Raw genomic sequence first — 15,375 nt, 5'->3', positions numbered from 1 at the left:
ATTTTCAAAATTTTAACCCCTCTACTTTGTTAATTTAAAAATTCTTATCTAATTAATAACTTAATAAAAGTTTCTGTTATCTATTCTGACATGGAATTTATAAATAAAATAAGGCTTTTAGAAGGTAAAATTTTAAAAGAAAAAATATAAAAATCTAAAAAAGTAACAATGTTCTTCATCTTCTTCTTACACCTTCCACCATACAATCGAAACGACAACCCAAAGATACTCCATCTTCTTCTTCACTGATCCTAGGTGTAGAAAGCTTTGAAATCGAAACCTTAAAATTATAATAAAAAACACTAAACTCATTTCATTTTCCAAAAACCCAGACCAATGTTCTTCATCTTCTTACACCTTCCACCAATATAATCTCTCTCATCTATTAAACCTGAAAAAATATAATACGTGGATGAACTTTCACAAATTTCGATTAAGGTAAGGAGGCTATAAACTGGGGATTTCGTGGGTTAAAGGTTCTGAAGGAAATTTTCGATTTCAAAGTTAGGAATTTCGTGGGCCGTAAGGGCAACTGGAAATGAGTTAGGGATTTCGATAATAAAAAACCCATAAAATTTATATTATCGATTCAAATTTCATGGGATAAGAAGATGGAGTAAAGACAAAGCGATTTTTCTGGATGAGATTAAAAGTATTGAACTGTTTGACTTTTAAATTTCACATTTTAAATTCCACCTAACTTTTATTTTATCAGTAAATTTCATGTCAATATAGGTATCAGATTTTTTTAAATATTAAATTAACAACGTCAAATTTTTGAAAATCAAATTAGGATAACTAAATTCCTAAAACATGAAAACGTATATTATAGAGATATTTGATTAATTAAAAATTTGCATGTGATTAAAATATGTAAAAGTACTCTAATTTTATACCGATATAAATAGATTTCTTCCCAGAAATAATTGCATACACTATATAAATATTACATAGAATACATTAGATTATAAATGAGCTTTTGATTTCTAAAATTATCTATTTAACCTTACTTATAATTCTAAAATGATTTTAAAAATAATATTAAAAGTCTAAAACTCTATATTAGTATCTCAAAAAATATTTTGAGTAAAAGCTAAAATTTGTTATTTCTGCTTTTGCATCGCATTTTGTCCCAAAAATATCTTGTTTAGCAATATTTTTATCTCAAAAATATTTTTTAGAAATAATACTAAACTCACCCTTAGTTGGAGTTGTGATTATTATTGATACCTAAAATAAATTTTGATAATACAAATTTTCCAAATTGCATATTTTACGTTAAAATGTGGACTGTAACTTATATGATAACACAAGCCAATCCAATCCCTACACAAGAAGTAATCCATGTCAGTTGCGTTTCAATTAAGGCTTGGATTGCACGTGACGTAAATGCCATCAGCTTTTCTTTATTTTAAACAAAAAGAAAAGTAACTACTCCGTTTTCGTATTTTACTTTGTTTTATTTCTCAGATATGATCTATTCATGTAACCTACAGTATTAACATCCTTAAATTTATATGTCCACTTGATAGACGGATGTAGACCTGTCCATGGGCCGGGTTCGGGCCGGGCTCACAAAAAAATTTCAGCCCGTTTACTAGGCCCGGGCCCGGGCCGGTTCGAAATATGGGCCTGAGATTTTGCCCAGGCCTGGCCCGAAGAAAAAATATGGGGCCCGAGCCCGGCCCGGCCCGGCTCGTTTTTAATTAAAATTAAAATTAAAATTATTTTTTAATAAAATTAAACTAATTGTTATTAAAATTAATTGTTAGTAAAATTATCAAATTATTAATTGTTAATTGTATTAATTGTATTAATTGTTGTAATAAAATCTAACATTTGATTAGTAAATTTATCAAATTATTAATTGTATTAATTGTTGTAACAAAATCTATCATTTGATTAGTAAAACAAACTTGATGTTTTATTATTATTATTTTGTAACACTAGTTAAGGAAATAAAAGTAAATAAACTTAAAATAAAAAACTATTATATTTTAAAAATAAAAAATATAAATATTTAATATTTTTCGGGCCCGGGCCAAAAAAATCTTTCCCGAGGCCCGGCCCATTTTTTAAACGGGCCTAAAATTTTGCCCAAGCCCATATTTCGGGCCTATATTTTTACCCAAACCCTCCCATATTTCGGGCCGGGCTGGGCCGCCCGGCCCATGGACAGGTCTAGACGGATGTCACAAGGTTGGTTTCGGTATTGCATATAAGTGTTACCAGTCGACATGTAGACCTTTATTTCATGATTGCTTATTTTTAAAGTTCAATCTTAAGCTCAGTTTAAAGTATGGACCAAATATAACATATTTAAATGTTTAACTCATTAAATAAGATTGGATTTTACGTAACAATTGTTTTTAATTGTGTCACGATTCGTCATGGCAATGCCTTGATAGTGTTACTATGATGTCCCTTAAACATTTGTCATGGTGTGGCATCCAGCATGGGAGGTATCCTAACGTAGGGGTATAATAATTGTCCTCTAATTGAAGAGAAGTTTATAAAGTGAGCATCTTTGAGACTAATGATTTAGAGTGATAACGTGTCTTTTCTTTGTTAAAGATAGAGGTTGTTGTCGTTTGAGATACCAGTGTTGACGTGCATTGATTACTTGTGTGGTATTCTCAAAACTTTCAAAACGGCATCTTTAATGGGCATGATCGCTCGACTTTGATGTGGCACCCTTTAATTGGTCAACAATTACTTCTCTTTTGAGGCCTTTTTTTTTTCTTTTGTCGTTTCATCATCATGTTGCTCCTTTCTTTATAATAGACTTAGGGTTCTTCAGAAGGCATTTTCATTTCGTCATTCTTAATGAAAAACTAGCAACTTTTTCATAACCATCATCATAAACATGCATGAAATTTAATTCAAAATCCAACCATTCAAGCTCATAAAACGTTTCATTTACAATTGCTCATATCATTTCTCTAAATAATTAACAAATGGAATAATATAAAACGTATGAACTAAATCAATCAATAACCATAAAGTTCATTGGTTTGTTAACATAAATTTGCATACTAGATATGTTTTAATCAAATATATTATTTAATTATAAAACCTACTATAACGACATAAATAAATCAATTACTATTCATTTTCATGAACAAATGAAATGCTTAAAACAATATGTAATCCATGTAATCAAAACTTAAAAGATGACTATCTCAAATCTTTAAACCATATATCAAGTTGATTTAATATTTAAAGATGTATCTTTTTTGTTCTACGTTGAGTCTTGATGATAAGAAGTAAGCAAATTAAACTTCAGTAGTAGACTTTGAATTCAATCAAAATCTATTAATAGCAAACTTTGAGAGTGAATCTTATTTTTCAAGTGTACAATAGGTACATAACCAATGACTCTTCATAAATAAATTGTCTCTCTTCTTAAAAAGTTATTGGAAATTCTTGTTCTTTTCTTGCTTTCTTCATTTTCCACTTCTAGTGGTGAGAAAATTTATTATGACAATCCTCTATGACTATTATTATGGTCCAATTAACTACATCCACGTTAAAGATTATGTCTTTCGAATTATTACATATTGTTACATTCTCTTCAGGGAATGATTAGGTTTCATGGTTAAAAACTTTTGTTCAATCATAAGTAAACTTTTTTTATGATATTGCTACCGTAGGAGCACATTTGAATCATGAAAAGTTGAATAAGTTCTCTCTTGCAAGGTTCTCATCAATAATATTTTTCCACATAATTTTAATTGAGAACTTATTCTGAATACTGTAGAGTTATACTCACAGTTTTAAAAAACTTGCAACTTCAGACGCATCCAACCATAACGAGCTTTAGATAGAATTACTATAGTTTATTGCTTATATGTAACAACCCGTTTTTTAATGGTATCGAAAAAATTAATTTTGGGATCACAAATTCGATGAGTAAGTTCGTATAATTAATAGTTAAATTATACAAGTCAATAGTAACTTTTATATTGAATTTTGATTTGATGATTTTAAACAATTGAATTAAAGTTAGTATAAGTGATTTGATTCAAAAGTCAAGTGGTTATTGAAAACGAGGTATTAGGACCTCATTTATGTAATATAAAGTCGTAAATATTTTAATTAAATATTTACAGAGTCGTATTATATGTGAATTGAAGTTGGGTTCGGTAATTTTGATGATTTATTGCTTAACTTAGGTAAAAGGATTAAATTGTAAAAGAGGTAAAAGCTAATTGCTATAGATTTAAAATAGTAAAAGGATCAAAATGGTAATTAAACCATGGTCAAAATGTCCAAGCATTGGTGGATAGGGATGAGCAAAATTCGATTCGATTCGAAAAACTCGATAAAATTTTCAAATTTTGAATTAAATAGTTTGAGTTATTTGAGTTAATCAAGTTATTTGGATCAACTCAAATAAAAAATTAAGTTTTTCGGTTTAACTCAAATATGAATTACACAATTTGAGTTATCCGAAAATCCGAATAAGAAAAGGTAAAACTACGCCATTTTGATAAATGTTTACCTTTTCTAAAGTTAAAAGTCAAAACCATTAAGTTAAAAGGCAAAACTACGTTGTTTTGATAAATGTTTACTCATTAAGTTAAAAGGAAAAATCATTATATTTTATACTGTAACACCCCTAACTCGTATCCGTCGCCGAATTAGGGTTACGAGGCATTACCGAACAAAACATAGTTCATCACGATCATTTATTACAATTCATGCACAAAATTATAATGACTTCTTTACAATAGTTATCAAATTCAAATAGCAACCATTCACTCATTCATATAAGTCAAATTCATATATATAAAGCACATAACCAATTAATTCAAACATGCATTATTAATCATATTACAAATACGAACCATGCTTCAAATTCAATCATATCAATATCCTATATTCAATCAAATTTTCGAACCAACTAACATGCATCAAAGTCATACAACACGTGCTTTATAAATATAATTTTCAAACCATATGAACATCACATTCATGGTATTCGACTATCTAAATTAAAACCAAGCATGTATCATTTCATATGTGGTACCTAGCACATAGATTATGATCTTCAATTTTATAAATCTATTTCATTAGCAAATTGTCAAACGTACATTTTACATACCTATGCACATTCGAATTATTAAGTCAAAACAAAACACACCATACGGCTTAAATAACATCCGTACATGAGACATTATCAAATATTAACAAACGATTAAATATGATCTTGTACTTTACTAATTCATGCACAATTTACCATTTATGTCTATACCTAGACAACCATCCAATAAATTATAAAACATATTCGTACTTTTCCATCACAAACCATACCTAAGCAACCAATATGCAAGCAATCACTTATACATAACTTAGCTTATGGGAACATATGCATTATAGTAAAAACACATCCATAAACTAAATCGTTACTCAACCAAAACATATAACCAATACACCATACATATAGACCATGAAACATACTTCCCAAAATGAGCTTATACCATGACCGATTATATACAAACATTAGCATCATTATCAAGCCATTTCCGTATGGCTATATATATACAAATCAAAATGAACCATATCGAAACTAGCCTATACATGTCATATATCAAAAGTACAAACTTTTAAAGTATCGAAATAACGCTTGATAGTGTGACGATGTTCCTAGACAATCCCCGAACTCGAGCTAGCTTTATATAACTATAAAACAGAAAAAAAAATAGACAAAGTAAGCTTTGAAAGCTTAGTAAGTCATAAGCAAATAATTCATCACGAGAACATATATAATTCAATTTGAAATAGGCCAAAATTTAGTTAATCTCATACACATATACAATCATTTTTCTCATATAATCCAAATTACCACATTAAGTAACTTCACTTACCTTATTTTTTTCAATGAACATATAAACCTCATACGTACTTGAGTCATTTAGCTCAAATTCACATTCGGACTCATTTTGACATTGCCCTTTAAACCATTCAGAATCGTTAAGGATACTCGGAAACACATATATCACATACAATGTCATATCCCATATATGGTCTTACATGTTATAATCATATACAATGCCAATGTCCCAGACATGGTCTTACACAAAATCTCATATTGATGCCAATGTCCCAGACATGGTCTTACACAAAATCTCATATCGATGCCAATGTCCCAGACATGGTCTTACATGAAATCATACCTTGGAAGTCCTAATGTCATGACATACGTATCATATACTATTCCTATGGTTCGTATGGGGCTTTCGGACGTCGTAATTCAATCAATTCAAGCTCGAAACAGATTATCCCATGCTCAGTTCAATTTGGCAACATATATATTTGTATATATAATTGAATTTAAGAACATTTATTTACTTATGAACTTACCTCGTTTGGAAACGAACGGATTGGAACGACTATTCAACAACTTTCGACTTCCTTTGATCCAAATTCGATTTCTTCCTTTCTTGATCTAAATCAATTCAAATTTAACTTATTTAAAGACATATTCATCCAATTTCATCCAAAAACACATAAATGGTCATTTTTCACTTTAGCCCCTAACATTTCACATTTTCACAATTTAGTCCCTATTTCAAAACAACACAAAATACTCAAAATTTCATTTAACCCATGTTTTCCAAATATTCCTTAGGTCCCTAGCAGCCCATTAATTCCATTTATTTCACATTTTAACCTTTCAATTTACAAATTTCACAATTTAATCCTTAATAAGCATTTTTATCAAAAATCACTTAGTAAAACATGATAATCTAACATCAAATATTTATTTTTCATTATCAAACAACAAAAACATCAAGCTATCATCAATGGTAACTCACAAATTCATCAACCAATCCATAAATTAAGGCATTGGCTAGCTAGAATACGAAGCAACGATCTCAAAAACATAAAAATCATCAAAAAATCGAGTTCAAAACATACCTAAATCAAGCTCCCAAGTGTGTCGAACCTTAAAGCTTTCCAATGTTTTCTTTTTCTTTGGGTTTCGGCCAAACAAGATGAATATGCATGTGTTTTTACTTTATGTTTTATTTTATTAACCATTTATTAATCATTTACCAAATTAACCTTTATAATTTAATTTGAAAGCCATATAATGCATGCCCAATACCGTCCACTCATATATTCAATGGCATAATTTAATTTTTTAAGGACTTTAAAATCAAGAAACCATAGCAAATAAGTACTTTAACAACTAGAAAGCCACTATTGTATTTTATGCGATTTAGTCCTTTTATCAAATTAACTAACCAATCAGTAAAATTAAGTCATGAAATTTTCACACATATCAAATAACATAGTTTAAATACCAAAAATAATATTAAAATAATTTTACGACCTCAGATTTGTGGTTCCGAAACCACTATTCTGATTTAGCTAAAATCGGGTTGTTACATATACTTCGTTTACTAGTTAAATAATCGGTTCATGTAAACGCAATATTGAGTATAAATAATATGATTTTTTAACTCGACTCAAAATTTTTTGACTTGATTCAATCCGATTCGAAAAAAATTCAAATTGAGTTCGGTTACTAAAATAGGATTCGTCAACTCGACTAACTTGAAATTTTTTACTCGATTCGACTCGACTCGACTCGATCAAATACTCACCCCTAGTGGTGGATGTTAATCATTCCACTAACTTTTGGTTTATTTATTTATTTAGTCCTAATTAGTTTAAGGCCAAATTGTAAACAAGTTTATTTAATTGGAATATAATATAATTGAAGGACTAATGGTGTAATTGGACCCTCCTTAAATGACCTGATAGTAGAAATGATATGAATTCTCTAGATTTTGGTAAATTGCATTTAATTCTTAATTAATTCGTTTTCCTGTCTGATTGGAAATGATGGTTTCGAGGTCACAATTTTGATGTGTCAGATCGTAAATATTAAATAATTAATATTTACAGGGTTTTCAATGTCGTGTTAAAATTTTATTATGAAATTTTATCATTTAGATAGTTAATTAAGTGAAAATGACTGAATCGTAAAAACTAAAAAAGTGGAATTCTATAGATTAAAGGCATCAAATGATAATGGGAATGAAAGGCAAGGCCCCTAAATGGTAAATAAACCATTAGAAGAGGTAATGGACAGTATTGGGCTTTAAAATGTTGAAATTAATGAGTAATTAAAAAGGACAATTTGGTAAATTAGGAATTAAGTTAAATGTAATAGATAAATAAGTTAAAAATAAATTTAATTTCATCATCTTATTCACAAATGAAAGCCAAAACCCTAGATTAAGAAGAGTATTGCATTCAGCCAACTTTGAATCCTCAATAGGTAAGTGAAATTTCATCCGTTTTGAGTAATTTTTATGTCTCTCAGATCGTATTAGCTTAATCTAGCTAAACAAAGGATTAATTTGTAAAACTGTCAAATGTTTAGGATTATTGCATTGATGAAATTGAGATGTTTATGAAGCTTTATGTTAGATTATTAAGCTTGGTTGTTAGATAGGACTATTTTGTAAAGTGATTTTTGATAATTTCAATGTTTAGTGACTAAATTGTTAAAGTGGTAAAATAACATAAACTTGAGGAGAAATAATTGAAAATGTGGAATGTTGGGTGGTCATAGATGATTTGGCTGAATTGGGTTTTAAGAAAAAATGGTTAAATTGCATGTTTGGGGCTTAGGGACTAAATTGAATAAAAATAAAATGTTGGAGGCATTTTTGTAAAAATGTTGGAGGCATTTTTGTAAAAATGTCAAAAAGGACTTAATTACATAAATGAATTAATTTTTGATGTTAGAATTAGTGAATTGAATGAAATTATATTTTAGATCCTAAACGAGTGGAAAATCGAGGAAAAGAAAAAATAACCAAATAGCCCCTATACATTATCATTCCTGCAATATAGTCAGGTAAGTTCATACGGTTTAATTTTAGAACATTTTTAAATATATTATAGGAACCTAATTGCATAATATTGGATTATATTGATATGCGTAATTGGAAATGGAAATAATGAGTTGAAATAACATTGATCACAGAGTGAGATACTATGAGTCGTTATTGTGAATCAATCCTATATGTTCACACATTTATTTATGCTTCTAATAATCCTTATACTCTTTGTTAATATACTGTTATTAAATGTTATATTATATACCGAATGTTATTGAATGTTATATTATATACCGAATGAGATCAGCGAGCATTACCCACTAATATACTGATTGGTGCTCAAACGAGCGATACCTATTGAATCTACTGAAACATATGCGCTTTTGAGCCATACCTACTGAATCTATTAAAAAGAACTCTCTATCGAGTAAAAGAATCTACTAATATACTGAATAAATCTCAAGGAACATTATCCACTGATATACTGAAGAAGCTCAATCGAGTGAATCTACTAATTTACTGAGTAAAGTTCAAATGAGCATTATCCACTCAATTTACTGCACTACTATATTGGTTGTTAATTATTGATAAAGGTTGTGTTTTATAGAATTTTAACTTTTAATTTTAATTGATTTCTATGTTTAATTGGAAAGGTTTAACATTATATACAAACGAACTTACTAAGCTTTATTCAAGCTTACCTGTTTTTGTCTCATCTTGTAGATTACGTTTTAAAGGCTTAGAAGATCGGACCAACACAAGAAATCACACTATCCAGGAGATCTTTGGTAGACTTTGTTTTAGTTTGGTATATATGGCATGTACTGGGACCTCTTTGTATGTATGATGTTGAATCCTAGTTTGAGCAAGTTTACTTAAGTTTGTGTTATGTGTCGTGAAAAATGAAATTATGCATGTTTCATTTAAGTTTAAGTGTTAAGCATGATGGTAGAAAACATTGACAATATGTGAGATTATAGTTTGAAATGAATTGGTGTTTTGATGTGTAACTATATCTTGTATATGCAACCTTGAAGATGAAATGTTATGAAATGATTTGTGGTGTCAATGAGGGCACATTGGTTTGATATACAGGTTGAATCCATTGACATGTTTTGAATGTGTTTGAAGATGGTTTTTTTTAGCCTATGAAAGTGTGTATTTGAATGTGTTTAAGCTCCTAAGCAAATGGGTGAAAATTTAGCTTGAAATTGGTCATTTTTGGGCTCACATGGGCTTGTGCCCAGAACGTGTTTAAAAACAATATAGGTGCATTTCTCACACGGGCAGACACACAGCCTGCAACATGACCGTGTGAGGGTATTTCAAATGTTACATACACGTGGGCGTATAGGTTAACCACATGACCATGTTTGGAGCCACACGGGCTGGACTCTGTCACACGGCCTGGACACACTACTGTGTAACCCCTGACTTGAAAATTTTTAATTTTTTTTTCTAAAAGTTCTTATTTGTTCCGATTTGGCCCCTAAATGTTTGTAACTTTTTTTGTAGAGCTTCGAAAGTTTGATTTAATACTCGAAACTAAATGATCTCTTTCATATTAAATATTACTTGTAATTATGGAATTGAATTGATTATTGAATGTAAATCGTATTAACTATTCCAAATTGACTAGTAATATCAGGTATCCTATTTCGGCAACGGAAACGGGATATGGGTGTTACATCATAAGTAGATCTTTTATAGTCAAATATTTTACTTTCAACGTCTTAACGGGGATAATGGCAAAAGAAGATCACAAAGATAGTCACAATCAATTCAATTTAATAACAAGAATAATCAATAACTCAATCCTTCCTTTTTTTCTTCATCTTTTCAAAATAGATATTTATAACAATAGTGATTCATATGAAATATAATTTTTCTTCATTCATAATCTCAATATGAGAGCTATTACAATTAATATCTTTTAAAACCAATGCATTAACCATTACAAATTTTGTTCTTTTAGATATTGATATATTAGTTCTTCTAGAGCTTTCAACTAATTTTGCACTATCAAATATTAGAATAATATTTTTTGTTTCAATACCAAATAAGATAAATATTTTCTATCTGTAATGATAAAATTCATTATTGCATTCTTATATCATTCCTCAAAATATTAACATAAACAAAATATTTAGAATACGCCACATATGTGACCAATAGTCTTTCATATCACATTGATAACATAAGTTATCTTTACCCTTTGAAGAGTTATCTTGAGAACTCTCATTGTTCTCTTATTTATTACTATGTTCTCACTTTTAGTTATCCATGATTATATCTTTTATTTTCTTTATGTTTTCATTCACTTGAGAAATGCAACAAATCGGTAAGACAAACTTCTAAACGCCTTCATTGATTCCTTATTTTATAATCACCATCATAAAACATACGTGAGATTTCAAATCAAAATCTATGTATCATGATTAGTCTCAAATTATAATAAACATGATATAATAAATCATAGTAAAATATACTTGAGATTCTTTAACATCATTGTTATCATCTTGACTATTATCACGAGCACTATTACAAGTAGTAAAACAACTTTATTTTCGTAATAACATTTATAATATAATAGTAAAAAATCATTTAATAAACAAAATCAAAATTTTTGTGTATGATGCTTGAAAATTATCCTATATACATTGTATCAAATTTCAATACCACATATATGTTATAAAATATTATGATGCTCTAATCAAATATTTATAAATTCAATTTAAAAGATATAATACAATAATTTTAAGCATATTTAATAACAATAATTTAATAATAAAAATTTAATCATCCAAATATCATACATACTATAATTTAATAAAAGAATCTTAGTTTAAAAGAAACGTTAAAGTAATAATATTTTTCATAAAATAATTTTACCAAAAATCAATCAACAAAGAAGAAAAACGTACCATATAAGGATTATATAAATTTTTCTGCAATAACAGTTTGAGTAGTAAATTTTAGTGACAGACTACTGCTTTGGTTGTTGCTTGAAATGGGTAAGGCTTGGTGGAAGGGAAAATTTTTTGTGACTTATGGAGAAAAACAATTAAAAAAGAATCGTGCTGATAACATGTTATAAAATAAAAGAAAGAGAATGAGAGAGCAAAGAGAGCATATTTTTATTGATCAATCGGGATATTTACAAAACTTCTCCAAACTCTTTATTTATAGGCATAAGAAGTATAAATGCAGTAGAGATCTACTTCTAATGACTATTAAAATTTAAAGTACATTAAAACTAATCTTGATCTTGATGGGCATCCACTTACTATATGTTTTTAATATTTTTATAATTTTAAATAATTTTTAGTTGGTATGATTTTAGACAAATGAATCTATTTATCCATAGTGATATCAAATTTTAAATAATTCTTAAAATTTTTATTAATTTTAAAATTATTTTTGCTAAGATGACAAAATCCTACATTGTGACACAGCATTTGGCATCATCCTATGAAAATTTTGTATGAAAGTTTAATTCATTATTTTATATTTTTACTGAGGGTTTTCTTTAATCAATTTTGAAAAATTCAAAAATATTAAATTGTTTCAAAGCTAGTGTGGAATGAAAGTGCTAGACAGTAATTAAAGAAAATGTTACCGAATTACGGTGACCTAGTTGTAAAATTTTAAAGATTCGAGTAACAACATTATAAAAATTAACCAAGTCTCCACAACCATTCAGATAGCTCCATCTGTCCATCGAGTATAGCGAAGTAAAATCAATTTTTTTAACTCACTGAAAATAGAAAGCTCTCACCGGCAAATCCTGAATCTAAAAGGGGAAACTGGAATTATCCAGAACCTTCCTCAATCTTCAAGGCCCGAAGGCCCCCCCCACCAAAAAAAAGTCCATTTGATATTTTCTAATCTTTTAAGGGTAAAATGGGAATTCAATTAAAATCTGAAATACTAAGAATAAATCGTAATTTCTCTTCTTTTTCATTTCCCCTTCTTCAACAAAACTAAAAGTCCAGAATTAGGGTTTCGATAACCCTAACCCCAGCATATCCCCTGCAACTCCGACATCTTTTGGGTCCCTTTGTCCTTCAATTAGATCACAGCTTTTCGTTCAAAAATATATTCCCTTGTTATTGTTCTTAATTTCAAGCAACAATGGCGGAGCACTTGGCCTCAATCTTCGGTACGGAGAAGGACCGCGTGAATTGCCCCTTCTATTTCAAGATTGGAGCATGCCGGCACGGGGACAGGTGTTCACGGCTCCACAACCGGCCGACGATCTCTCCAACTCTCCTCCTTTCCAACATGTACCAGCGCCCGGACATGATCACTCCCGGAGTGGATGCCCAGGGCCAGCCCATCGATCCCCGCAAGATCCAGGAGCACTTCGAGGACTTCTACGAGGACATCTTCGAGGAGCTGAGCAAGTTTGGTGAGATCGAGAGCCTCAACGTTTGTGACAACCTCGCCGACCACATGATTGGAAACGTGTATGTTCAGTTCAGGGAGGAAGACCAGGCCGCAGCCGCCCTCCAGGCTCTACAAGGAAGGTTCTACTCTGGTCGTCCTATCATTGCGGATTTTTCCCCGGTCACCGATTTCCGCGAAGCAACTTGTCGGCAATACGAGGAGAATAGCTGTAACCGGGGGGGATACTGTAACTTTATGCATGTCAAGGTAATTGGAAGGGAGCTGAGAAGGAAGCTGTTTGGGAGGCACCGCAGGTATAGAGGGAGTCGGAGCAGGAGTAGGAGCGCCAGTCCTCGCCACCGGCGTGAGAGGGATTATAGGGAAAAGTCTCGAGATCGAGACCGAGATGATCATCGTGATAGAAATGGGCGAAGACCGGATAGGGATAGGTATGACCGTGAAAGCGGGAGTAGGAGAAAGCATGGGAGTCCTAGGCGAAGCAGAAGCCCTCCACCTGCTCGGGAAGGAAGTGAGGAGCGGAGAGCCAGGATTGAACAATGGAACCGTGAGAGGGAAGAGAAGGTGTAAGAAAAGATTGTTGGGTATCATGTTTTTACTTTTGGGTAATCATTTCTAATTGTCATGTTTTTGTTATGTTTCTGCAATTTGGATTGAACTTAAATCTTCCTTTAGGATGAGTGGAACGATCTTAGCTGTTACAAGTGGTCTTTTTTTTCTTCTTAGTGTCAGCTTTTAATGCAGCGCTTGTATCTCTGTTGAATAGTTCTCTTTTGTTTTAGTCCATGGTTAGAGTTTCAAGCCACTTTCTTCTCACCTTTATCATGGATTATTGAGGTATTCATTCAGATTCTTGTGCTTTACATTATGTTCAACTTGTAAACCTGCTTTAGGCTGATTGTATGGTAGTGCTTATGGTTGCTGCTTTCTCAGTTTCACTGCTACTGCCTCGTAAAAAAATCTACTTTTCTGAACAACTTTTGTCCTTAAATTTTGAATTATGTAATTATGTGCTTTGCTTTCCTTAATGTATTTAATCTTATGAATCAGTGTTTGAGGCTGCAGTTAGTGGGGACGGTGAAGGGCTGCTACTATTTTTGCATTCTCTCACTCACTGCTACTGCTGTTAATTTATTACTTCCTATTACTTTGTTTTGCTATGAATTTCATTGGTTGCCATGGAATATCCAGGGAAGAGAGACCTTATGCAAAATTGTAGAACTATTTTCACTTGCCAAAAATATTTCCCTAGAACACCATCATATGATTATGTCTCCTATACAAGTTATGTCAAAGGGAAAAATCCCTTTTTTGACTCTATGGAAATTGCATCCCCCCCCCCCTCTCTCTCTCTCTCTCTTATATTTCCTTCACATGTAGTCTCTCCCTAGGTTGTCTTCTAACTTGTCGAAGATACAACAGGATGGCTTTTTAAATTTGTTGCCAATGTTTGAAGCAAACTCTAATTGAATCATTATGTGACGGTTCATTGCTACTATGTAAAATTTCTTCTTCATAATTTGTTGCTTAGAGGTAAAAAGAGCTTCTTTGTCCTTTAATGCTTCCACTAGAATGCGAAATGGTATTAGAGAATGTGTTTCTTCAACTGCTACTTGGTTTATTGGTACAATTCTAAGTTTCAGATTATGTGCTTAATATACATGCATCCATGCAATCTCTATTATGGCTTACAATTGTGGCTTTTGAACTATTCTTTACCATATCAGTTGTTATGTATGTATATAAAGAAGCAGCCTTTACTCTTTGATATCTTGTTCGTTTTCTAAACAGAGGATTGGAATTTGGTTGTATTTGCCCTTGACCTGCCAATAAGCATATAGCTTTTTGCTTGAATAAAAAAAGTTGAAATTATAGATTATGAATTTTATTTTAAAATATTTATAATATAATAGAACCTGAGTGTTTTTTTTTTTTTTTTGGTGTATAGTAAAGATCATATCAATAGATCAAGTCAATTGACAATAGCAATTTAGGCCACACGATTCAGTCTTTTGGTTTGAGAAGGCTTTACGGCACATGAAAAGTGCACTTGGAAATTTACATATAGCAAATTAGATAAACAATACAATAATGTATTTAAACA

General features: G+C 30.7%; 1 protein-coding gene across 1 annotated transcript; it reads left to right on the top strand.

Annotated features, from left to right (window-relative positions):
• Positions 1 to 12,820: 12,820 nt before the first annotated feature.
• LOC105790670 (splicing factor U2af small subunit B) lies at positions 12,821 to 14,119 on the top strand. Its single transcript, XM_012618387.2, has one exon. It carries the CDS (start codon positions 12,999 to 13,001, stop codon positions 13,839 to 13,841), a length of 843 nt encoding a protein of 280 aa, XP_012473841.1. The 5' UTR covers positions 12,821 to 12,998; the 3' UTR covers positions 13,842 to 14,119.
• Positions 14,120 to 15,375: the final 1,256 nt, after the last annotated feature.

This window comes from Gossypium raimondii, chromosome 8, assembly GCF_025698545.1.
Source record: "Gossypium raimondii isolate GPD5lz chromosome 8, ASM2569854v1, whole genome shotgun sequence".
Lineage (NCBI taxonomy): Eukaryota > Viridiplantae > Streptophyta > Magnoliopsida > Malvales > Malvaceae > Gossypium > Gossypium raimondii.
Note: the sequence above shows the minus strand (reverse complement) of the source record. Positions and strands in the feature narration are given on the sequence as shown.